General features: G+C 35.2%; 1 protein-coding gene and 1 pseudogene across 1 annotated transcript; one reads left to right on the top strand and one right to left on the bottom strand.

The window, feature by feature from the left end:
• The first annotated feature begins 1,356 nt into the window (after nucleotides 1-1,356).
• Nucleotides 1,357-26,496, top strand: LOC146903889 (uncharacterized; annotated as a pseudogene).
• On the bottom strand, nucleotides 9,004-14,124 carry LOC146903890 (uncharacterized). Its single transcript, XM_085728177.1, has 8 exons — nucleotides 13,912-14,124; nucleotides 12,389-12,553; nucleotides 11,318-11,633; nucleotides 10,984-11,225; nucleotides 10,604-10,903; nucleotides 10,429-10,530; nucleotides 9,730-10,014; nucleotides 9,004-9,335 (listed from the first exon to the last, which is right to left on the bottom strand). Exons 2-8 carry the CDS (start codon nucleotides 12,515-12,517, stop codon nucleotides 9,252-9,254), a joined length of 1,458 nt encoding a protein of 485 aa, XP_085584303.1. The 5' UTR covers nucleotides 12,518-12,553; nucleotides 13,912-14,124; the 3' UTR covers nucleotides 9,004-9,251.

Raw genomic sequence — 26,496 nt, 5'->3', positions numbered from 1 at the left:
TTTGTTTTCACAAACAATCATTATTATGCCTTGTAAAACAAGTAACCAACTACACATATTCACATGCAGCAAGAAAACACACACAAATAGTAGCTAAAACCTCACAAAATCAAGTGGTATAGGTCACAAATATTCATCAAGACAATGGGACTAGAATCAAGCAATTTTTACCAACTTTTTAGCACAAAACATCACAAAATAGCAAGAAAGTCAACACATTACTTTTTTTATCAATTTTTTAGTGCAAAAATCATCACAAAATATCACAAAACTAATAAGAAGCCTATATGAAATTTTTTTAGAACCTCTTGAAGTATTTTTGGGCTTAAAGATACACAAGAACATCACAAATTTTAACAAGAATGGTAAATAAACTAAAAAAGCTACACACATTTTTTAATCAAGATTTAACACAAAATAACATCAAAACAATATCAAGAAAATGATCCAAAATACGTAGGAAATTTTTAGGAATTTTTGAAAGAAATTTTGGGTGAACAGGGGTGTGAAAAGCATGCCACATGGTGCACATAGCAAGAAAACCAAGAAACAACGAAATTCAGCAAAGAACAAGAGTCCAGGCCCAAACCCTAACAGACTTGGATCACAGGGAGCAAGCACAGCCGTTGGATTGATCCAAACGGTGTAACCCTAGATCGAACGGTCAGACACATGGTTCAAGGGCGAACCAGACTGGTTCAGGCGAACCGGTCTGGTTCACTCCCTCTATAAAACCTAAGAGGCCAGTCTAAGCCTCACTTGCTCCATTCATTTCTCTCTCTAACTCTCAGATTCTCTCGTTCTCTCTCTAAATCTTCCACCGTCTTCCCCGGCGGAAACAGCCACCGCCGGTGACGATGAAGCCCTAAACTCACCAAATCCACATGACCTAAGACTTTTCACCGTTCATTTTTCAATCTAAACACGAAACAAACACCAGAAATTGCAAACGAAGCTTGGATCTATGCAAATCGGAGTTTAAACCTTTCGGTTTTAGGTCTTTCAAATCTCTTCGAGATCTTTTGAAACGAGGCTCTAATCTATGTTATTTTCTCTGCTGATGATGAATTTGAACTCAATTTTGTAAAATGAACGGTGAATTTTTGCAGATCTAAATTTTAGGGTTTGGTTTCGAAGTTTTTTTAAAAGTTTTTTGGAATATCTTGAAACGAAACCCTAAACCGAACTACTTTACTCACTTATGATGATTATAAGCATCGTTTCAAGAAATAAACGGTGAATCTTTGAAGATTCACATCTTTTAGGGTTTCGCTTCAAAGTCCTTCGAATATTTTTCGAAGTTCTTCTTCAATTCACCGTTTATTTGTGTTTGTGGATCTTCGTTGAGCTTTTGCGATGAAAACGAAGGGGTTTTTTGAGGATTACCTGGTTTTACTTGGAGATTCGAACAAAAAGATCCCTGTTGAAGCTTCTGGTAAGTTCTGGAACCGAAAATAAATCGGTAATCTTCTTCTTCTTCTTCACTGGTTCAAAATTGCTTCGGTCTCTCTTCTTCTCACCTCAAAAACCCTCTGTGATCGTCCAGTTCATTGCATTTGTGATGAATTTGGGCTTGAATTGCAGAGGAAGTGATTCGATGATGATGATTCAATCTTGAATCACTGAGAATCGCAACGAAATTTATCCAATTGATGATGAAATTGATTTCTGGAATTCTAGGGTTTGAGAATTGTTCTTTGTGTTCTTGGAGCTTTTTGCTTTTTGATCGTAACAGAATGGAGAGAGAATGTGGAATCTGTTTGTGTGATGTGGCTTGTTGTGATTGATTCTGGGCCTGCATTGGTGAATTGGCTCCTTTTATAGGCTGCCATGTGGCCTTGGTGGCCAATGGCTTGTTGACATGTGTCCTTGGACTTGCTTGGATCCGAAACTGGGCTATTTCTGGACTTGAGGGCCTCTTTGCAATTTTGAAACTTTTAAGGGTTGACCTGCAATTTTTTAAAAAGGACCAGACTGCAAATTTTGGACAAAATGACTTAATTGTAAATTTAAGAAATGTTTAAAGGACCGAAGAAGAAAAATGGACCAAAAATACAAACAAAAAGACTCTAGGGACTATAATGCAATTATTAAAAACTAAAGGGCTAAAAAAGAAAAGTAACAAAAAGGACTAATATGCAAATTTTAGGAATTAAAGGACTAAAGTGCAAAAAATGAAAATAAAAAATAAAATTGAATTAAAAATTGGTAAAATTGACTAAACGTAAAGTGAAACGATTAAAATTGACAAAACGGACTAAAATGAACCAATTACCTAAATGAGGTACTTTAAAGTAACCTCTCTCTGCCGAAATTTCGTGTGAAATGACCAAAATGCCCCTGGGGACTAAAGCGACTAAAAATGACTCAGATGCAAATTTTAAAATGGATTTTTAACAGGGAATTGAAGCAAGAGCTTATACAAGCAAATTAAAAGACTCAGAGACAATTTTAAGAGATTAAACAGAGCTTTAACACTTGAAAAGACTAAAATGCCCCTAGGGGCTAAACTGACTCAAAATGACTTCAAATGCAATTTTTGAAATGGATTTTGACATAGAATTGAAATGAGGACTTATTCTAACCAGTTGAAAAGACTCAAACAATTTTTCAAAGATTGGAAGAAATTTTTAACATAGGAAATGACTAAAATACCCTTTTGTGTGAATTTTGTAAGCAATATTGAAATGAGATGCAAAGAAAGATGCAATTGATCAGAGACATACTCAAATGACTTGAAATGCAAGAAAAGAAGAATTGGACAAGTATTTTTAGGTCCAAAATTAGGGTATGACAATAATCACAGGGGTTGTGATTGATTGAGTGGAAGTGAACAATTCTCCTGTACCTTTTACTTTCTTGTCATTTACGTTTTGCATCTCTTGTTTATTATTGTTAACATGATGTTCTAAACATTTAATTCAACATTCGTAATTTGTGTCTGGTGTTGAAACATCACTCAGAACATCTGTAAAGCTAACGCGCCAGAATTTCAAATTATTTCTTCAAGAGTTGCAACATCATAATGTGTAAATTCTGGTTTAGGTTTTACATATTTTGCTGCACCAAGAAATGAGTTCATTATTACATTATGTGAATATGCATGCTTTTTCTTGGAGGATGCTTTTATTTTATTTATTGGATTAATATTATTTTAGGAAGTATTGTTTCTTTGATGTACTTGGGAGATTATTACTTCAATAACTGAAAATACAGTTTCTACAAAGCTATTATACAGTAACTTGCTTATAGGTAAAAGAGTCTTGAGGATTACAAGAGCAATAGCCAAACAGAAAATACAGTTTTTGTTTTCTACCTTAACTTTATGGTTGTTAGTTTTTAACTAGCAAATTGAAGTATGAGAAGTATAAGTGACACTTTGTGGATGGTTTAAGTAACACTCTTGTAAAAAAGAGGGTGTACAATTTAGTTGAAGTGATGAATTTTTGTTTTTTTTCTTTTTCTTTTGGGTATGCGTTATGAAGATGATGATGAATACGAGGGAACAAGATGAAGAAAGGTAAATTAAATTTTAAATTACATATTTAGTCTCAATGTATGAAGATGACAAAGAAGATGAAGAAAGACAAAACAAATTGATGGAGATGACCAAATTGAATAACATATAAAAAAATAAGGGACCAAAAATGTAAGGATTAATAATTATGGGACGAAAAGTAAACAAAAAAATTAATTAGGGACTAAACGTTCAATTTAACAATTCTAATCTAAAATATTACAAGTGTTGGAGTGTGTCACTGTACTGCACAACACTGAATTGTGAAAGATTAAGGTATGAGAGTGTTGAGTGGTGCAAAAGAGGTGCAATGTTTAAATTTCAGGGTGTTCAAAAAATTATAAAACGTAGATAATTTCTGGAAATTTGAAAAGTTGATCCGGTTAATTTCAAAGAATGAAAGCGTGTATTTCACACGTAATGTTTTGTGTTTTTTCTTCACCAATTTACATCACCTTCACCTCATTACTCTTCTTAGTGAGTGCAACATATCATTTTGATTCTATTTTTTAATTAAAAAAAAGTGTTAGAGTCAATTAAATTTACATCAATTTGATTTGGTTTTAGGTTTTTTTTTCCTTTATAAATGAACCGATACAAACGAAATCGATGATATTTGGTTTGTTTCAGTTGACTGATTCATCTAAAAATCAATTGAATAGTTGATCTTTCAATATAAAACAATGAAGACCACAATAACAAGAAGGGAAATCAAACAACGTCGCACAAAACGATGAACAAGTACTTCAAAAATGTTAAAAACCCCAACAACAATAGATGTCTGTCTGTAGTCGATGTTAATGGTTCTACTCACTTTTACGGTTGAAATATTGACTTTAATGATACTGATTTGATTAAAACAACAAAAAAATAATTATATAGTTCGTATTTATCAAACTTCAATTTAGTCACACTCTCTCATCTCTTTTTATCTTCACAATTTCTTCGCACAAGCAAACATATTCTAAAGTTATAATCCATTGAAAAAGAAAAGCTGGCATACACTAAGCCTGTGTTTGGTTGAGGTGAAAAAGAGAAGAGAGAAGTTGGTGAGAGAGAAATTGAAGAGAGAATGCCAACTTCTCTTGTTTGGAAGACTGAAGAAATAGGGGAGAGATGCTAATTTGGTGTGGGTCCCACGCTTTTGCTCTTCTCCCCAAACCTGCGAAGAAAGACGAGAAAAGTTCTACTTCTTATTTTTTTTTTCCTTTTTTACCCTTACCTTCTACACTAGTGATGGATGGCAAAATCAAAATTATTCTACACTTGTTCCGGTTCTGGTTGGTGAGTCGGTGACATTTGCTATTTATTATCCATTTCCTTTTCGTTGAACTGTTGAAGCAGAGGAGTATAGTGAGCTGATATATATATATATATATGGAGGAGGAGAAAGGAATGGATAATTCTTGTTCATGTTCTTTTCATCCAAACACTTCTTTGTATTTTCTTCTGCCGGTGTGTTATGATTCAATTATTGTTTTCCCCATTTTATTCTGAACACTATTTTTTGCAATTTCGAATTTTTGGATGGAAATGGTTTCTCGTTAACATAATTCTATGTTACTGAAATGTTGCAATTCTTCTTGAATTGTTGTTTGTTTGTGTCTGAATTTAGAAACACCAAATCCATGTTGTTAGATATGATTTGTTTTTTAATGCCCAATAATTGTTTGATGAAATGCATGTCTTTAATTTGAATGAATATTGATTGCTAATTAAAATATATATATATATATATATATATATATATATCTGGAGGAGGAGAAGGGAATGGATAACTGGAGATTGAATTGGTGAAGATGCGGTTACGTTGAGAGTGTAAACAGTGCACTGTTGAATTTCTTGTATTCTTTTTTTAAGGTGATTTAAAAAATCAGGGGTAGTTTAGTATTTTCAAAAATAACCAACACTTCTCTCTTCCCTATTTCTTTTGTCTTTCTCTTATACCAAACCATACCTCAAATCTACTCTATTTCTCACCTATTTCTCTCTTATTAACTTCTCTCTCAGCTATTTCTCTCTTCACAACTTCTCTTCTAAACCAAACACACCCTAAAAGAAACTTGGTAGACTCGTGTGTTTTTTATTTTATTTTTTATATAATTAACTTAGTCAATAGGCGATTTCAGAAACACATGCATCTTTTTTAAAGGGACTTTAAAAAAAAAGGATCTTGCTAACAAGTGCCCTAAGGGCATTGTTTAAGGAACCCATAAAAAGAAATTATGTCTTGAAAATACAAGTCAAACACATGTTAAAATCATAACTGTACAATTTCCAATGCAAAAGTTGCTACTTTTAGATGCTTAAACAATGCCCTTAGGGCACTTGTTAGCATTTTCCTAAAAAAAAGGTCCATAGAAAATAGAAATAAAGGGGTCCCGCTCAAAAAGAAAAGAAATAAGTGGGTTAACATTTAAGAGTCCCGCGTAAAAACACGTCTTCCTAATGAGTGTTTTTGGAACACTCATTAAAAAATTGAAATAAAATTTCTTTTAAAAAAATCATAGATTTTAATTTTCAACACAATATATATTTGATAAAATTTCATCAGTTTAAATGAAGTTTTTCAGAGACACTCGTTAACATTTCCCTAAAAATAATAGAAATGTTTTGTTGGAGGAAAAAAATAATATAAATGTTAAGAAAACTCTTTTTATAACGTTTTTTTAACATTGATTTATTTTATTATGTGAAACTCATATGAATCCCGCCATTTTATGAGTGACACAGACTTTCAAAATATGAAATACACATGAGTTTCACTAGTTAAAGGATAAATGTTAAAAAAAATATTTAAAAGAGATTCTCTATAACATTTCTTTAAAAATACTTATGACAATTATTAAAATAGTACGCATTTAAATCAAATGCTGATAATAAATTTTAGGAAAGATCGAATTGTTTGTTATTGAACTCCATATTAGTCCATACTAGAGTACTTTAAGAACAAGATCTTCACATACAAGATCTTCATAATATATAAGTAAAAAAAAAAGTAAATAGATGCTTGTAATTAGAGACAAATGGAGCACTAAAACTTTTTTTATTGCAAATGGAGCACTATAACTAATCAAATTAATCAATTAGCGTGTGACAATACACAACAAGAGATTTGATGCTCATTCATTAGATCTCAAAAACAAAACAAAGTATAGTTTCAATTTCTTTGGTCCAAAAATGTGGATGGTCTTTCTTCTTATTTGCAGTTTGATTGCGGGAACTCAATGTGCTACCACTGTGACATCTCATCAACTTCAAATGCAAGTGAATGCTGTATTGAATAGTGGATGGTGGAACACGTCTGATGCAAGCTTCAATATCTCTGATCGTTGTAATTGGGATGGTATATCTTGCAACGATGGTGGAAGTATAAAATCAATCACCATAGGCATAGGCCCTTGGGGGAATCAACTGGCAACAGTTAACTTGTCTACTTTCCATAATTTAGAAAGCCTTGTTATAAGAGAAATTGGACTACTAGGGACTATCCCAAAAGAAATTGGTCTCTAAGCTCACTCGTCTTGATCTGTCTTACAATATTCTTGAGGGTCAGGTACCTCATTCATTAGGAAATCTCTCCAAGCTCACTCATCTCATTTTGTCCTATAACTCTCTTGAAGGTTCTATTCCTAATGAGTTGGGATTCATTAAAAAATTTGTTTCATTGGATCTATCCTTCAATATAATCTTAGGTGATATTCCTCCTTCACTGGGAAATCTCTCCAAACTCACTCATCTTGATCTATCTCTCAATAATCTTAAAGGTCATGTACCTCCTTCACTAGGAAATCTCTCCAAACTCACTTATCTTGATCTTTCTCGCAATCATCTTGAAGGTTCTATTCCTCATGAGTTAGGAGTCATTAAAAATCTCGTTTCATTAAGTCTATCAACTAATAGAATCTCAGGCGATATTCCTCCTTCATTAGGAAATCTCTTTAAACTCACTTATCTTTTCATTGATGGTAATTATCTTATCGGTAAGATACCTCCTTCAATAGGAAATCTTAGACCATTAGTGTACCTAGACATCTCTAACAATTACATTCAAGGTTCCATCCCTCCCGAGATATGATTCCTAAAAAACCTCACTACATTACGTCTATCTAACAATAGATTCAAATATGAGATGCCTTCTTCCCTAGGTAATCTCAAACAACTAGAGAACCTAGACATCTCTCACAACAACTTTCAACGTTCCATTCCTCTTGAATTGGGGTTCTTGAAAAATCTCACTAGTTTAGATTTATCTAACAATAGATTCAAAAGTGAGATACCTTCATCAATGGGAAATCTCAATCAACTAGAGGAGCTATACATCTCTAACAACTACATTGAAGGTTTTATTCCTTTTGAGCTGGGGTTACTGAAAAATATAACTGCACTAAGTCTATCTAACAATAAATTCAAAGGTGAGATACCTTCTTCACTAGGAAATCTCAGAAAGTTACAACAGCTCAACATATCTCACAACAACATTCAAGGTTCCCTTCCTTACGAGTTGGGGTTCCTGAAAAATCTCACTAGATTAGATCTATCTCACAATAGACTCAACGGAAACTTTACTAATTTTCATAATAATCTCACACAATTAGTATACCTTGACAACTCATATAATTTTTTCACTGGTTTCTTTCCCTATAACTTTGATCAATTAAGTAGCAATTCCATCAGTGGGATCTTTCCAATTTCATTAAAAACCCTTGACATGTCCCACAATCTACTCATTGGTGTAAATTTTTCGATTTTCATTCCATTTTCTGATTATGAAATTTCCATAGACTTCAGTCACAACCTCATTTGTGGTGAAATACCTTTTCAGCTTGAAGATTTTCACAAACTTAATTTAAGCAATAAGAATCTCACTGGAGCAATTCCGCAATCTCTCTGTGTCGCGTCATTTTTCGGAGATCAAGGCTATTTGATTAGCTTTTGACTCACTTTTTATTTCACGACTTTGAAAAAATTTATTTAAATTGGGGGGTCCGGGGGTTGGTTATATTTAGGGAAGGTATTAGCACCCTAAATATTCGTAGTACTCTACGAGAACCTTTTGGTTTTATTTAACTTTTTGTGCTTTAAACACTACAAGAAAATTGGCATCTTGCGACAGGTAAATTAAGGCTTTGCGACAGTTCTGACTGTCGCAATTGGATATTTGCGACAGTTCCGCAACCGACGGGAAAATGCATGTCGGGAAGGTATTTCGCGACGGTTCTGTAAACTGCCGTTACAACCGTCGCAGAAACAATAGCGACAGTTGTAACTGTCGTGATGTATTTTTTTTATTTTTTTTATGGATGGCTCTTATAGGCTTGCAGCGACAGTTTCAAACCGTCGCAAATGTATAAATTTCATTTTTTTAATAATATTTCTTATTTATCAATTTTCATTAGATTAATTTTGACGGCTGAATCAATAAGAATTAATCTTAAATTAAAATGAAACTATTAATCAATAAATACTTAAAATGGAATAATATATAACTACAAATTACTTAATTTCATTCATATAAACCATCCAAAAGTATGATTGTTGATCCATACATTGAACTTAATTAAAACTATAAATAAAGTAGCTTAAACATTCGGATCCATACATTGAATGAACTTGATTAAAACTAGAAATAAAGTAGCTTAAACGCTCAAAAACCAAAATACTAGTGAATTTCAATGGTTGACTATACAAAATAGTCCATCACCATTAGCTCATAATATTTATCTAAATATCCCTAGTGATGTTGCTCATGATTCTCAAGGCGATAACTAGACTCGGAGGAGCGCACACCATCTCTTGGTGATTCTGTGTTTGTTGGCTGAAAAATAAAATAAGACAATGATTAGCAATATCAAAGTACTCATTAACACTCAAAACAAAAGAAAAACAACAATATTCAAAATGGATAATAAAATTAAACAACCAAGTCAAACAGACCTCCAAACAACCAAGTAAAAACATACAAAATCCAAGGTCGAGCTCCAAAGAAGTTGACAACAACAACCTAACTAGGTATAGTTAAAGCCCTAATCCAATTAAAGTTATTTCATCACATACTAAACTACCTATAATTTGCAGCAAGTATATAAAAATGTATAGTTAAACTGCTACAACTTGATTTGGTTTGGTTTATGAACCATGCACACCCCTACCAAAAACTTAACATCCTAATCCAAGCAACAAGAATGCAACTTGTGAAAATACAATTTTACCTGTTTTTCTCTAGAATTTTGCATTTGCATCAAGAATGCCACTTGTTCCTTCAAGATATCAACTTGTGAAGCCTTATCCTTAAGTGAATCGATTTCGGCTTGCATTTTCAACATCTTCTCATTAGCCTCAAAGGAAGATGTCGTTCTAGCATGGTGAGAAGTAGAGATTTGAGATGGTGTTATCCCAAGTCCCATAGAACGCACATACCCAGGATGTTCTTTTCCAAACACTTTGACAAATGCTTCATTCTCAGGAGTGTTTTGCATTTCAATTTGCAATTGTTCCTGCATATTATCCAGGGCTCTTATTTGATAAACAAAGGTACTTCACAAGATGTTTATCACTATGTCAGACTTACAAATCAATCAATCATACATCGAAATTGTTTGTTTAGCAGTTGACATCCACAATGCTACATGAAAAAACAAAAGCAAATACTCTACTTCTATCTATAATAATGTCTGCACAATCTAACCAAACAATATACACATCAGCAGTGAACTTTGTCTGCTTTACCATATTCCAAAATGAATCATGTATAGTCAGTTACCTAAGTCAAACTTGTGCATAATCATAATTGTACAATTTCATCCAGGAAAAGGTAATTGCATCCAAGCAAAGAACAACTAGAACAACATTAACTTGTATCATGGATAAAACATACACACGTCAGTAATAAAAGGAAATGATGCACTTACAGCTTTTTTCTTGGCCTCTTCATTGACATATAGCCCTTTGGAGTCCTTATGAGAAACTGAAAACATTTCTCCCCTACTGTATTCTCGACCATCTTTCACTTCCTACAAATAACCACATATAATAAGTACTTGTGCAATTAAGTATTTGATCAATGACAGATTGAGTGAATCATACCAACTCATATTTCTTCCTCGCAAGAGACTTTTTTCCTAGTGTATGAGGGGTCGTTAGTTTTTTCCTATTTGCTGCATTTTTTCGCGCCTTCTTTTGCGTGTCTGGCTTCCGCCTATATGCTACAAAAAGAGCCCAATCGGTTGCGTCAATATGACCTGGATAATTCGCAAGATTCACTTCTAATGGGAGATCCCATTTATAATGTTCCTTGAACAACCGACATCTTTCATCCTTCCATTTCCTTCCAATACTTGTCAAAATATAGCTTTTGTTGTCTCCATCATCAACAACAAATTTTGTCTTGAAACATAAACATAAAATAATAGTTACTAAACAAAAGAAACAATAAATCAGAATATATAGTTGTATATCAATGATACCTTTATTTTTTCATCATAAACTTTAGTTTTTGTTTTCTCTGGAATTTTGTCCCAACTTTCAAACATTATTGGAAAGTCTCTATACATTCTAGCAAGGTTACCCAAAAAACTCGCTAAAAAACCAGCTGCTTCTCCCACTGGTTGACGACCCTTCCATCTTGTTATTATCCTTGTTCCATTAGGAGATTCAGCCAACACATCATACACCACTAAACGCTTGTTTGAAACATGACCCGCCTCATCTAACACATAAGAAAGTAAGTGAAATATGGCATAAGTCAATGATGTAAAACAATTAAATTATTTAAAGATAATTTTGTACTAGATCACTTACTTATAACTTCTAAATCCCAATATTTAGATATCTTTTTTTCAGCAATATTCGGCGCATCATCTAACACGTCGTCTTCAGAATCAGGGAAAGGAATAGAATGATTATGTGATGTGGCCTGGGAAGATGGCAGTTCGGTTACCTCGACTATTGCCGGCAGTGTTGACACCTTGCTAGTTAGTGGATATGTCTCTTGAACTGGTGCAGGTGGTGGTGTCACATGTGTAGGTTGTGGAGGGGCTTGTGGTAAGTCATGCGAACGGAGGCGCTTCTTGTTGGCTGCTTCGAGAGCTCCAGGTTGTACAAACCTTGAACGACCCTTCACAAAGTAAATAAGATCACAATCATAAATATGGAGGGATTTGATTGGTCCAAAAAAGAAAAATAACTATAGGAATCAAAAGTAAAATTAAGATCACAATTTCAAGTGCATAACTATAGGGATTTAATTCACAACTTTCAATTGAGTAATTTGTTATACTTGATCTAAAAAGATATTAAAGGGGATGAAAGAATAGGGGTATCAGTTACAACACATTTGACACTGTCATATAAACTTGATTCTTGAACTCGGTATATGACATCCACATAAAAAAACCTCTTTAAGATTCTGCAATTATAGTTGTTTTTTTATTTTAAATAATGGTTACCTTTATTTTTAAAAGGCAAAAAGCATAAATCAAGACACAAAATGAATAGCTACAATGCAGGAATTTTATCTTAAATTATTTCCTCTAAATATTTGATATCATAAACAAATACTCCTAATGACAGAATTTAATCCTCCTATATATGCAGTAGATAAGAATGCAAACAGCTCCCTACCATGTTAAATTCATGTTCTTTATGTTTTGAGAAGTGGCTGAGAATGAGTTTGTAATGGGTGTCTACAACACAGTTAAACAATATCATACATTTCTAGCTAACACATAAACTATCATTTAAATCAAACGAAGATATGTTCCTTTAAACATATCAGATACACTATCCTTTAAACACTTATGTGATAAAAAATGTTCAGAGCCAGAAATCAATAAAAAAAGGTTCTAAAGTTTCAGAATCAATAAATCATACCGATGAAGGTTTTTTAGTGGCAGAAGAGGATTTGACAAGGGATTGGGCGAGAATTGGCAGATTGAGAGCGTTAATCACTTTATTATTATCTTCCATTCTTTTGAGCCGTGCATACTCATATGGTGTCATCTTTTTCACAAGGTCGAGACTCCAAACACACTTACGCTGCAAGCATTGATGATAACAAGTCAAAACAATGCAAATAGCAAAGCATACTAGGATAGCAAAAAACAAGTTAAGTACTTAGGCTTTGTGCACAATGGATACAATAAAAGTGTGTTTAGGCTCTGTGTATAAATCACTTACCTGTTCAAATGGTGAAGTTAAGAAATATAATTCATTTCTTACATCCATATATCTCATTTTCATATGTAATATAACTTAATATTAATTATCATATACCATATTCTAAGGCATCTAATGCACAAGTAAAATAGCCACTAACACATTCATATTCACATTATTATTAACACAAAACCTCATCTCTATTATTTTTTTCAATAGGTAAAGACCAAAACAAACATTAACCACAATTCCAAGTATAACAGTAAAGACATTACAAATACTGCAGCTCATCGCTCAATATTAATCAAGCCGCAACAGTTTAATTTTCATACAGAACAACATCAAAAATAATAGCAAAAAGCAACATAAAAACATAGAAGTTTAGTGTAACAGACCATCGAAAAAACAGCAGAAAAATAACAGACCAGCAACATGTGCGCATACAGGCACTCATTATTTCAGCTTCAGCATGTTTACAACAACAGAACGAAACACACAAATGAACTTATAAAACACCATTTCACCAATAAACACAAAATGTCAGCATTCAAACAGCAATGATTGCACAAAACAAAGCAATGTGAAATCATTTTTTGTGAAATCATTTTGAGGGAAAAGGTTGAATAATGAGATTGTTAAATCAAATTATAAAAAAAAAAAATCTTCTGTTTTTTTGGTTGATGATTACAAACTCTCCCGGGAATCAAATAATAACAAGGAAGGGGTTATATATATATATAAACTATAACTCATAAATCAACCAATATTGATGACACTATTTACGCCAAAATCCTAACAAAATATTATCTAGACCCCACAACACAAACAATGATTCTTAATATAAAAAACTCTAATTATCCAAACACAGCAAAAAAAGGGTGAATCTTTGAAATGTTGTTAATGACCCTACAAAGTAATTAATCGATCTTTAAATCATTGAGATTGAATAAAAGAAGATTAAATGTTAAGAAGAATGAGAATGAAAAGGAGAAAGAGAAGAAGTACGGAGAAGGTTCACTTTCTACCGGAGACGAGGTGGCGGCTGGTACAGATGGCGTTCGTTGAAAGTTCAGATCTATGATAGAGGTTGAGTAAAGCGGTGTAGTTATCACAGATCTGATTTTTGTTTGAGAGAGGATAAAAGAAGAGAGAAATTGATCTAGGGGATTTTGTGTAATAGGCACAAGAAGAAAAAATACACAAATCAAAGCATTCAATCCCAGAGAGAAGATACTTACAGTTTTGGGTTTCGATTATCACAAATCCTGATTGTGAGTGAAGAAGCATTCAATCCCAGTGGGTGAAGAACTGAAACGATAAAAGGGTTTGGCTGAGAGTGGGTTTCGATTATCACAGAGAGAAGATTTGTGAGTGAGAAGGATTTGGGGTTTTTTAGTGTCATGGATTTATGACGTTTTGTTTTGTTTTTTATTTTTATTTTTCTGAAAAGAAAGAGGAAAGGGAGCCAAATTTTTTGGAAGAAGCGGCTCTTTATTTTCATTTCCCGCTGAAAGTCATTCCCATTAAAATATTACGACATATGACCAAACAGTCGTATGAACCGTCGCAAATATCAATTAAAAAACAACTTTGCGACACTTGTGCCAATATGTCGTAATGTGAGTGTCGTAAAATGACAATTTTCTTGTAGTGAAACTTGCTTGCTTTTTTTTTAAAAAAGGAATTTGAAATGATAAAAGAAAGGAGACCTAGTTTATCTACATTTTATTGATTTGGAAGGACGAGTGTCCTCTGCCTACGTACCCGTGAGGGATCAAAACCTCGTAGTTCGGGGTTAAGAAAACGACGTTTGATTTGTTTTGGTGTTTTTTTATTAATTTTAAAAAAAGGTTTTAAAATAAAAGCCAAGTGGCAAATGAGAATTGGTTTGTATTTTTTTATATTGAAAGAAAAATGACTCAAAGTATGATTAGAATTGATTTGATATTTGGTTAAGAAAAAAAATAAAAAAACGATCACTTGATTGAAAATCAAGGTTTATTATGAAAATATTTTTTGTGATTTTTTGTTATTTGAATGTTTTTATTGTTTTTGAATATTGAATAGAACATAAAATAAACTAACGTAGCAATAAAAATGAAAGCGTGAGAATTTTGTAGTGACGTTGGATCACCACAAATTCTCCTAACCTAATCTAATTTTTTTGTATTTTTCGATATATAAAAACGGGAAAGAAATAAAAGACACACACACACACACACACTTCTTTCTCATTTATATTGTACATTGACCCTAAATACATTCTATATCATATGCAATGAAAGTAAATGACAAAAAGATAAATATGCCTAACTAAGTAACAAGAATGCAGAATAATAAATCTACTAAAAAAATAAATGCAAAAGAAAAGAAAAGAAATAAAATGCTAAAAAATAAAAATGCATGATAGAAAATGAAAATAAAATGCAAGGGGGTCCAATCATAAGGTGGGGGGTGCAAGGATCTAACAGACCGAATCTGGGCCATTGATTGGATCGATGGCCCTGATCTGATCTAAGGTAGCATCATCACAGCCATTAAAAATTAAATCAAAGGGGTTAGGGTGCGAGGGTGCATGCTAGAGTCATGCACCCACACACACATGATCACAAGGTTATATAAATAACCTCACCGTCCCCACTACCCTTATTTCCTTCTCTCTTTTCTTTTGTTCTTTCCCACTCCTTCTTTCCCTTTTTCTTTCCCCTTTCGATTTTCTTCTCTTCTGTTTCTTTTTCCTTCTTTTTCGTTTTTTCTTTCTCCACACAACAAAATAAATAAAAAAAAAAACTATGTGTACACAAATGATGAAAAGGAGGGTATACCCTTTTGTTTAGATCCGGATTTGGACCAGTTATGGTTTGTATTGTTCGAACTGTTGGTGTTGGATTTGATATTTGTATGGTTGTCTGTGTCTGGATCTACCACCGGCTTGTGCTTGTATGTGTGGGTCGAAATTGTTGTGATGGTGGTTCAATGATGGTGTATGATGAGGGTTTGAGAGGTTTTGATGATTTGTGATTACTGGATTGCTTTTCTCTTTGCAGATTGTGTCGAAAATTCGTTTGAAAAAAATGTGTTAGGCGGCTGTGTGTTGAAACTGTGAATTTGTGCGTGTGTTGTTTCGATGTCGGTTTTGCTGATGAAATTGTGCCCCCCTTATTATGATGCTTCTGTCCCTTTTTAAATTGATCTGCATCTCCAAATTGGGACAGAAATTCAATATGGTTAATTGAGGATTGAATGGGTTTGAATGCCTTTGAAACGCGCATGATGGAAATAGAAACAATGTTCTGACCTTTGCTGTGATTGTGGCACTGTAGAGCAGAGAAGTTTTTTCGGACCCCTGGACAATATTTTCTAACCTATTGACACTTTGTAATTTTTTGACACTATTGTTTTTTTGGATTTTTTTTGGATAATTAATAAAAATTAAAAAATAAATAAAAATAAAGTGATTAAAATAAAAGAACAAAAATGACTAACAATAAAACTAAAATTAAAATTAAAATTAAAAGAGAATTAATAAAAGATGGAAATTTAAAAGATAAAAGTAAACAAAAAATAAAGAGAGAAGAGGGCCCGATTCGCAACCATAAATGAGGTATTTTAAAATACCTCTCTGCCGAATTTTTCCCTAAAGAGTCAGAGACTAATCAGGGTCAAATGGCATATGAATGTGGAATGTTAGGTCAAAAATTGGGGTATGACAGATGCCCCTATTTAAGTTTCTTCGTCCGGAGATTTGAAGATGAAATCTTTGGGTTGATGGGACGAAGAGACTTAAATACAAAAATACACCAATTTTGGACCTAAGATGCTGTGAAATGCTCATGATGCAAGTATGAATGCAGGACGGCAAAGATGATTTGACTGGGGTGGAAACAACAAAAGGGATACCCAAGTTCGTTAAAGAAAGGGATCCGACTCTGCTGGGGAATTGCAGTTTCACTGGGGAAAAGATTGTCTACTACCGTATCGGTTTGGAACGATATCTTAATGAAGACAAAACCTTTTTTAGCGACATCACTTGAACAGTTAAACTGGGGATGACACTGGAAAAAAAAATGTGATTTCAAACTGAAATGTGACGAGAGGTAAACTCAAGCGGTCCGTTGTTTAGGACTGGCAGCTTGGAACAAGACAAAAAGGTAAACTTAAGCGGTCCGTTGTTTTGGACTGGCAGCTTACAACAAAATAAACTCAAGCGGTCCGTTGTTTAGGACTGGCAGCTTGAAACAAGATAGAAAGGTAAACTCAAGCGGTCCGTTGTTTAGGACTGGCAGCTTGGAACAAGACAAAAAGGTAAACTTAAGCGGTCCGTTGTTTTGGACTGGCAGCTTGAAACAAAAAGTAGACTCAAGCGGTCCGTTGTTTAGGACTAGCGGCTTGAAATAAGACAAAAAGGTAAACTCAAGCGGTCCGTTGTTTAGGACTAGCAGCCTGAAATAAGACAAAATGAAACTCAAGCGGTCCAGTGTTTAGGACTAGCAGCCTGAAATATGACAAAAAGGAAACTCAGGCGGTCCGTTGTTTAGGACTAGCAGCCTGAAATAAGACAAAATGAAACTCAAGCGGTCCGTTGTTTGGGACTAGCAGCCTGAAATAAGACAAAATGAAACTCAAGCGGTCCGTTGTTTAGGACTGGCAGCTTGAAACAAGATAAAAAGGAAATTCAAGCGGTCCGTTGTTTAGGACTAGCAGCCTGAAATAAGACAAAATGAAACTCAAGCGGTCCGTTGTTTAGGACTGGCAGCTTGAAACAAGATAAAAAGGAAACTCAAGCGGTCCGTTGTTTAGGACTGGTAGCTTGAACAAGATGAAAAAGTAACCTCAAGCGGTCCGTTGTTTAGGACTGGCAGCTTGAAACAAGATAAAATGTAGGCTCAAGCGGTCCGTTGTATAGGACTGGCAGCCTGAAATAAGACAAAATGAAACTCAAGCGGTCCGTTGTTTAGGACTGGTAGCTTGAACAAGATGAAAAAGTAACCTCAAGCGGTCCGTTGTTTAGGACTGGCAGCTTGAAACAAGATAAAATGTAGGCTCAAGCGGTCCGTTGTATAGGACTGGCAGCTTGAAACGATTGAGGACTGAGACGAAAGGACACGACCAAACAAGAATTTGGGTAACTGATGCAACCATGTGTGAATTGATATTATGCATATGTTGTGTATGAATATGTGAAAGTGTTAATGCATGAATATATAATTGCATGAATGTATGAATGCATGAGTATAACTTGTGTGACTGTATTCACAGTATGTGATAGATGAACTCGATGGGACAGGACACGACAGGTAAGATGAGAGGCGGACTGACATCGCAGTACAAACACTCAGCAAACTTCTTTGGAGGTGATATTATCGTGAACAAATCGAGCCGTTGACGGTGTAAAACCCGGCACAAGGTAGCAACTGATGCCTCTTGGGGAGGGAGCCCATTGTCTAACCAAAAGTCTGGAAGAAGTCGCCATTTGTAAACCGACGCAGGGTGCTTTTCCCCTGGCATGCTTCAACAGTCATTTTTTTTGTATATATTTTTTTTGGTTTTTAAAAATCCCTAACTTTTGCCTGGACCGCCTTTTCGGGTTTTCAGTCCAACGGGAATATATTCTTTTTTTGTGCCCCTAATTTTTGCCTGGACCGCCCTTTCGGGTTTTCAGTCCACCGGGACGCTCTCTATTGCCTAAGCCGCCTTTTCAGGTTTTCAACTTAGCGAGCTTTGATTTTTTTTGTATATATTTTTTTGTTTGACTGTGATGGCATCTTGCTCAAGAAAGAAGCCCTCTCCATGGTGCATTGTCATGTTTCTCTTTCGGAGTGTAACCGTTCTCAAGGCGCATGCCGATGTAAGCTTCAACTACTCACGAGTTCAAAGAGAGTGCGCTTGTTGTTCACACTTTTCAAAAGATGTAAAAAAAGTTTTGCATTTTTTTGAAGATTTTTGCTTCAAGTATCGCCATCAAAAATAGAAGAAATTTTGCAAATAGAATAAATGAGAGTTCCAAATAAATGGACACAGGCTCGAATTTGATGAATTGAGTGGTGGCCTACCAATGGCATGGCTCCACGGATCTTTGAAAAATTTGGAAAATGGTATATATATGGGAAGGGTACATTGAACACAATAACCGTTATACTCCCTGACAACTTTGAATGCCCCAGTTCCGAGTCTTTGGTCTGCAGATGCATCGAATCGGAGGTTCTTTGATAGCAGATGCGCCTCATGCTTCGGATCGGCGGTTCTTTGACAACAGGTATGCCCCAAGTGGATTGTACTTGACCAGATGCAGTTACTTTGTCTTTTGATCCTTAACTTTTGCATAGATCGCCCTTTCGGGTTTTCAATCTATCAGGATAATCATCATCATTTTTTTTTTGTCTCTAATTTTTGCCTGGACCGCCCTTTCAGGTTTTCAGTCCACCGAGACGCTCATTTTTGCCTAAGCCGCCTTTTCAGGTTCGCGACTTATCGAGCTTTTATTTTTGACAAAGTATTTCTTGACTGCACCGGCATTCATAGGACGTGTGAGTTTGTCACCATCCATAGTTGAAAAAGTCATTGCTCACAAGTCTTCATAATTAGGCGTCCACTTGCCCCTGGAGTCTGATTGGAAAGTAGTACAAAGTTGGGCACAAAGTTTCTTTCTTGAATTCACGGGGACGAGCCTTCTTGTTAGAAGCTTGTTTCAAACCTCTTTTGATATATTTGTACAAAGGTCGTCATGCATTTAAATTCAATTAGGTTTGGACTTTAGCAGAACTCCTATTGACGGGACTTCGACCTTCACGGAAAGCACGACCTCCATGTTACATATTGGGGAAGGAGGGGGGTTGCCCCTGTTGAAATGTGTACGATATCTGAGCATAGCGAATGGTAACACCCCGAGCCAATCTTTGTAATTGAATGTCATCTTCTAGATAATCTCCTTGATATTTTGTTTGCAGCTTCGATGGCTAAGATGCCCCAGTATGTGAGAGATCTCGTCGGGAGTCTCTTCATTATCCTTCTTCAGCTTCGGACACAGGGAACTCACAGTTGGAAGAGAGTACATGATTAATGTGTTCAACGGGTTTATTAATGCATGATTTGATTATTAATTTTGACAAGTATAAGTCATGATTATGCAGATATTTGAGAATGATTTTATTTTTTGGTTTTTTGTATTACCATTTTTTCCAGAAAAAGCACAAAGTAAAAACAAAGTCGGGATCAAAACGACTTTTTTATTAATGATGACAATGCAAGAAGCAAAATGCCCTACACAAGTTCACTTTCGTCTCGGGCGGAACGAAAGGATTTTTTTTTGAAAAGCAGTAAACAATAAACACATCATTTGAACAAATCGAGTAGCGGAAGAAAACATCAACATCGACTCAATTGCAGCTAAACCCTCTTTGTGTTACAACATTAGACACCATGATCTAGTGGTAGATTGGCTAGCACATTTGGAGTTAAGACTTAGAAAGTCAGGCGGTTGGTCCGGATCAAATTCTGGACTTCTTTCTTCAGTGCATTACAATGTTCAATATCATGGCCAGGTGCCCCCTGATGGAAGGTACAGAAAAGGTCAGGTCTATACCATGCTGGTAATCTTGCTGGTACCGGAGGAGGCGCCTTGGTCTGGACTAGATTCCTTTCGAGCAACTGTGGAAGCAAAACCGCATACTTTATAGGAATCGGGTCATACTGCGGCGTTTTTTTTAGCCTGGCGATGTGGATCGACTTGCTGACCTTTCACCATATTCACTCCCTAGTCTTTCTCCTTTGAACTGCCAGCGGGGACACTTTCATTGATCAATCGTCCTTCTCGGACTCCTTCTTCTAGTCGTACACCCGTAGCAACCATCTCAGCAAAGTTCCTGGGAGTACTTCCGACCATATTCACGTAATAGAACTGACTGAGAGTTTTTAAAAAAAGCTTGGTCATCTCCTTCTCTTCTATGCGCGGGCTGACTTGGGCAGCAGTATCCCTCCACCGCTGGGCATACTCTTTGAACGTTTCTTTGTTTCCCTGAGTCATAGCTTGTAGATCACTTCGATCTGGGGCCATATCCACATTGTAACTATATTGCTCCACAAAAGCATCACACAGATCTTGAAAAGTTTGGATATTTGTTTTATCTAGATTCATGTACCATTTTGAGGCAGGACTAGCCAAACTTTCATGGAAAAAATAGATAAGGACTGAATCATCCTTGGAATAGGCAGACATTCTTCTCACATACATTGTTAGATGTTCCTCAGGACAGGATTTTCCCTTATACTTCTCGAAGTCTGGTACCTTGAACTTGTGGGGTATTTGAACATTTGGCACCAAACAAAGATCATAAGCAGTCTTCCCAAATACTTTCTTCCTGTGGAGGGCTCTCACATCTCGCTGAATTTCATCATATTTTTGCTGCAAGTCATTCACTCTATCATAGGCTTCCATATCCCCTGAATGGTAGATGGGCTCTTCTTCTTGTGGAATGGTATGCATCACAGGTGCTGAATAGGTCATAGTGACTGGAGGAGCTCTCATAGGAGGTGGAGGAACATGAGCTACATATTGATGGGTAGGCATCTGAGCTTCACAAGCAATGGGACGGAGTATTTCGCCAGCAGTAAGAGGCGGGAACCAGGGCACGGAACGTTGTGGAGCAGAGTACTCCGGAGTATCGGCACAAAACATCCATTCAGGGCCAATAGACACAGTTTCGGCTTGAGTCCTGATAGGAGGAGCAGGAGGACGTGCTTGAGCAACCGTCAGTGTCTTCATCAATTCAGTCATTTCGTCCATCTTGGTCTGCATGGCTGCAATTTCCTCCCGGAGCAATTGATTTTCTTGCTCGAGAAAATCCATCTTCTCTTTATGATTGCTCGAGTGTTGTACATGCGAGTTGGTTTCGGACGAGGACGCCATGACACTTTTGAGATTGGTTGACCTTTTTATAGGAAAAACAAACGTGTGAGACACTGACTTGAACCTATGAATGCATGATGATGGATTATGCTTATGCAAAAAATGGACACATTTTTTTTTATTGAAGGACTTTGTCAAAGTAATTGTAAACATTATAAGGAACATTGTTTCAATTGATAATTTGAAGTGTTACAAACAGTTTCCTTAAGAGCAAAAGCAAAGTCAAGGAAAGAGACCCCAACAAAAGCTAAAGTCTAGATAAGACTTTTGAAAATGTATTTCTTGGTGTTCCTCTTTTCAAGGTCTATACCTCTGATGCTTACAAGACGACTTATCTAAGTCCTTCGATATTTTGATGAGAAATTTTTTTTTATGAAGATATGCATGTATGCATGAATATGCTAAAGAACAATGAAAACATGGTGAGGTTTAAGGTCCATGATGATGGAGTCAAGGGTAACAACGCCATTTGGTAAGGATTATGGTTTTATTTACACTTGTAACAAGGGTTCTATCAAGGTTCCCAAAGTTTTCAACCACGTCCGAATATTTGTTAGGCGACGAGAGTACTCTCGTTCCAACAATATTCATCGGTTAGTCTCGTTTGGGTGTAGTATCGCGTGACGACCAATACGAGAGTACTCTCGACTAGCCACCGCACTACGTCCTAAAAGGCCAAGATGGGTTAAAGGTGACTAAAGGTCCTCAACTTCGACGGTCACTTGAAAGTAACATGCCATACGCGAGTACTCACGTCGACAAACGTGTACCTCCAAGATCCCTCCATTGAGTGGGTTATCACATGTACCAATACCGAAGAGTACTCTTGGCATGGAAACTATGATTATACCCGGTCCTATCTTAATTTCCCTCAAGTCCGGGTGTAGGACTTATCTCACCACTCACATTAGAAGAAAGAAGAAAGAAGAAGGAGAGAATATACATACACGTATTTCCATCTTTTATTTTTATATTTTTTAAGCAAGTTATAGCACAAAAGTTAAATAAAAGCCAAGTTAGGCTCAACCCTCTTAGGGGGTCCCCAGTGAAGTCGCCATTTCTGTCGCGTCATTTTTCGGAGATCAAGGCTATTTGATTAGCTTTTGACTCACTTTTTATTTCACGACTTTGAAAAAATTTATTTAAATTGGGGGGTCCGGGGGTTGGTTATATTTAGGGAAGGTATTAGCACCCTAAATATTCGTAGTACTCTACGAGAACCTTTTGGTTTTATTTAACTTTTTGTGCTTTAAACTTGCTTGCTTTTTTTTTAAAAAAGGAATTTGAAATGATAAAAGAAAGGAGACCTAGTTTATCTACATTTTATTGATTTGGAAGGACGAGTGTCCTCTGCCTACGTACCCGTGAGGGATCAAAACCTCGTAGTTCGGGGTTAAGAAAACGACGTTTGATTTGTTTTGGTGTTTTTTTATTAATTTTAAAAAAAGGTTTTAAAATAAAAGCCAAGTGGCAAATGAGAATTGGTTTGTATTTTTTTATATTGAAAGAAAAATGACTCAAAGTATGATTAGAATTGATTTGATATTTGGTTAAGAAAAAAAATAAAAAAACGATCACTTGATTGAAAATCAAGGTTTATTATGAAAATATTTTTTGTGATTTTTTGTTATTTGAATGTTTTTATTGTTTTTGAATATTGAATAGAACATAAAATAAACTAACGTAGCAATAAAAATGAAAGCGTGAGAATTTTGTAGTGACGTTGGATCACCACAAATTCTCCTAACCTAATCTAATTTTTTTGTATTTTTCGATATATAAAAACGGGAAAGAAATAAAAGACACACACACACACACACACTTCTTTCTCATTTATATTGTACATTGACCCTAAATACATTCTATATCATATGCAATGAAAGTAAATGACAAAAAGATAAATATGCCTAACTAAGTAACAAGAATGCAGAATAATAAATCTACTAAAAAAATAAATGCAAAAGAAAAGAAAAGAAATAAAATGCTAAAAAATAAAAATGCATGATAGAAAATGAAAATAAAATGCAAGGGGGTCCAATCATAAGGTGGGGGGTGCAAGGATCTAACAGACCGAATCTGGGCCATTGATTGGATCGATGGCCCTGATCTGATCTAAGGTAGCATCATCACAGCCATTAAAAATTAAATCAAAGGGGTTAGGGTGCGAGGGTGCATGCTAGAGTCATGCACCCACACACACATGATCACAAGGTTATATAAATAACCTCACCGTCCCCACTACCCTTATTTCCTTCTCTCTTTTCTTTTGTTCTTTCCCACTCCTTCTTTCCCTTTTTCTTTCCCCTTTCGATTTTCTTCTCTTCTGTTTCTTTTTCCTTCTTTTTCGTTTTTTCTTTCTCCACACAACAAAATAAATAAAAAAAAAAACTATGTGTACACAAATGATGAAAAGGAGGGTATACCCTTTTGTTTAGATCCGGATTTGGACCAGTTATGGTTTGTATTGTTCGAACTGTTGGTGTTGGATTTGATATTTGTATGGTTGTCTGTGTCTGGATCTACCACCGGCTTGTGCTTGTATGTGTGGGTCGAAATTGTTGTGATGGTGGTTCAATGATGGTGTATGATGAGGGTTTGAGAGGTTTTGATGATTTGTGATTACTGGATTGCTTTTCTCTTTGCAGATTGTGTCGAAAATTCGTTTGAAAAAAATGTGTTAGGCGGCTGTGTGTTGAAACTGTGAATTTGTGCGTGTGTTGTTTCGATGTCGGTTTTGCTGATGAAATTGTGCCCCCCTTATTATGATGCTTCTGTCCCTTTTTAAATTGATCTGCATCTCCAAATTGGGACAGAAATTCAATATGGTTAATTGAGGATTGAATGGGTTTGAATGCCTTTGAAACGCGCATGATGGAAATAGAAACAATGTTCTGACCTTTGCTGTGATTGTGGCACTGTAGAGCAGAGAAGTTTTTTCGGACCCCTGGACAATATTTTCTAACCTATTGACACTTTGTAATTTTTTGACACTATTGTTTTTTTGGATTTTTTTTGGATAATTAATAAAAATTAAAAAATAAATAAAAATAAAGTGATTAAAATAAAAGAACAAAAATGACTAACAATAAAACTAAAATTAAAATTAAAATTAAAAGAGAATTAATAAAAGATGGAAATTTAAAAGATAAAAGTAAACAAAAAATAAAGAGAGAAGAGGGCCCGATTCGCAACCATAAATGAGGTATTTTAAAATACCTCTCTGCCGAATTTTTCCCTAAAGAGTCAGAGACTAATCAGGGTCAAATGGCATATGAATGTGGAATGTTAGGTCAAAAATTGGGGTATGACACTCTGTAATGTCCTTTATGTGGACATTTCATACAATTGTTTGGAGGGTACCATTCCAAATTGTCTTTAGGTTTATTCAAGTAAAAAGGAAAATTATGATGTATGTTCATTTAACCAATTCCAACCTTGGCCCCTACACAAGAAAAACAATAAATTAAAGCACATTGTTGTCATTGTTCTTCCGATCCTTAATATTCTAGTCATAGTCTTCATCATATGGTTAAATCTTCATCATAATTCAACTAAGAAGTTGCATGGAAACTTAACAGCAACAAAGAATGGAGATATGTTTTGTATATGGAATTATGATGGGAAGATAGCATATGATGACATCATCAAAGCAACAGAAGACTTTGACATGAGATATTGCATTGGAAAAGGAGCATATGGAAGTGTTTACAAGGCACAATTACCAAGTGGCAAGGTTGTTGCCTTAAAGAAACTTCATGGCCGTGAAGCAGAGGTTCCGTCTTTTGATGAGAGTTTCAGAAATGAAGTGCGAATATTATCAGAAATAAAGCACCGACATATCGTGAAGCTTTATGGATTCTGCTTGCACAAAAGAATCATGTTTTTGATCTATCAGTACATGGAGAGAGGAAGCTTGTTCTCTGTCTTGTATGATGATGTAGAAGCCGTGGAATTCAAATGGAGGAAAAGGGTTAACATTATTAAAGGAGTTTCATTTGCTCTATCTTATCTTCATCGTGATTGCACTCCTCCAACAGTGCATCGAGATGTATCTACTAGCAATATATTGCTAAACTCTGAGTGGCAGGCTAGTGCTTGTGACTTTGGCACAGCTCGACTCCTTCAATATGATTCATCCAATTGAACTATAGTTGCTGAAACTATTGTATATATAGCTCCTGGTAAATTAATTATTAATATTTTTTCTTTTCATGATCTGTTTTTCTGTTCTTCATAATTATATGATGCACAACATGCATATTCATAATCCACATAGGTAACATACATGTTCATTAGTTTTTCATGATACGTGGTAATTCTCAATTATTTTCTTTTGATTTTTTTTATATATTCATAGTGATTTGATCAATGCAGAACTTTCCTATACTATGGCTGTGAATGAGAATTGTGATGTATATAGTTTTGGTGTAGTCGCACTTGAAACTTTAGTTGGAAGGCATCCTGGAGATTTATTGTCATCACTTCAATCAACATCGATGCAAAGTGTCAAACTATGTCAAGTATTAGACCAGTGTCTTCCCCTTCCAAATAACGACGTAGTTATACGTGACATAATTCATGTTGCCGTGTTAGCATTTGCATGCTTAAATATCAATCCTCGTTCTCGACCAACAGTGAAACGTGTGTCACAAAATTTTGTCACCGAGCTTACACCATTAAGCATTCCTTTGAGTGACATTTCAGTGCAGCAACTAATGAATGAAGAACTCAAAGCATTATTTTATATTGCGAACCCATGAAACAAAAACTTCAGAATGAATTAAGTTGAGTTTGTTGTTATTCACTAAGAAAGACACTGTCTTTTTTTTTTCCTTCCCAAAAGTTGTTGAAAAATGCTGTAAAACTTTGTTGTTCTGATATATCAAACATAAGTATCTATGTATTCACATTTCTGTTT

This window comes from Medicago sativa, chromosome 7 (genome assembly GCF_051527215.1).
Source record: "Medicago sativa cultivar Bolivia chromosome 7, Bolivia_mono, whole genome shotgun sequence".
Classification (NCBI taxonomy): Eukaryota; Viridiplantae; Streptophyta; class Magnoliopsida; order Fabales; family Fabaceae; genus Medicago; species Medicago sativa.
Note: the sequence above shows the minus strand (reverse complement) of the source record. Positions and strands in the feature narration are given on the sequence as shown.

What these genes read in the sequence shown, in the direction of transcription:
- LOC146903890 (XM_085728177.1), bottom strand. Translation starts at nt 12,517, where the DNA reads ATGACACCATATGAGTATGCACGGCTCAAAAGAATGGAAGATAATAAT. An exon ending in TTTATGATGAAAAAATAAAG is followed by an intron (nt 10,904 to 10,983) that starts GTATCATTGATA and finishes TTATGTTTCAAG; the next exon opens with ACAAAATTTGTTGTTGATGA. An exon ending in AAGAGGCCAAGAAAAAAGCT is followed by an intron (nt 10,015 to 10,428) that starts GTAAGTGCATCA and finishes GATAATATGCAG; the next exon opens with GAACAATTGCAAATTGAAAT.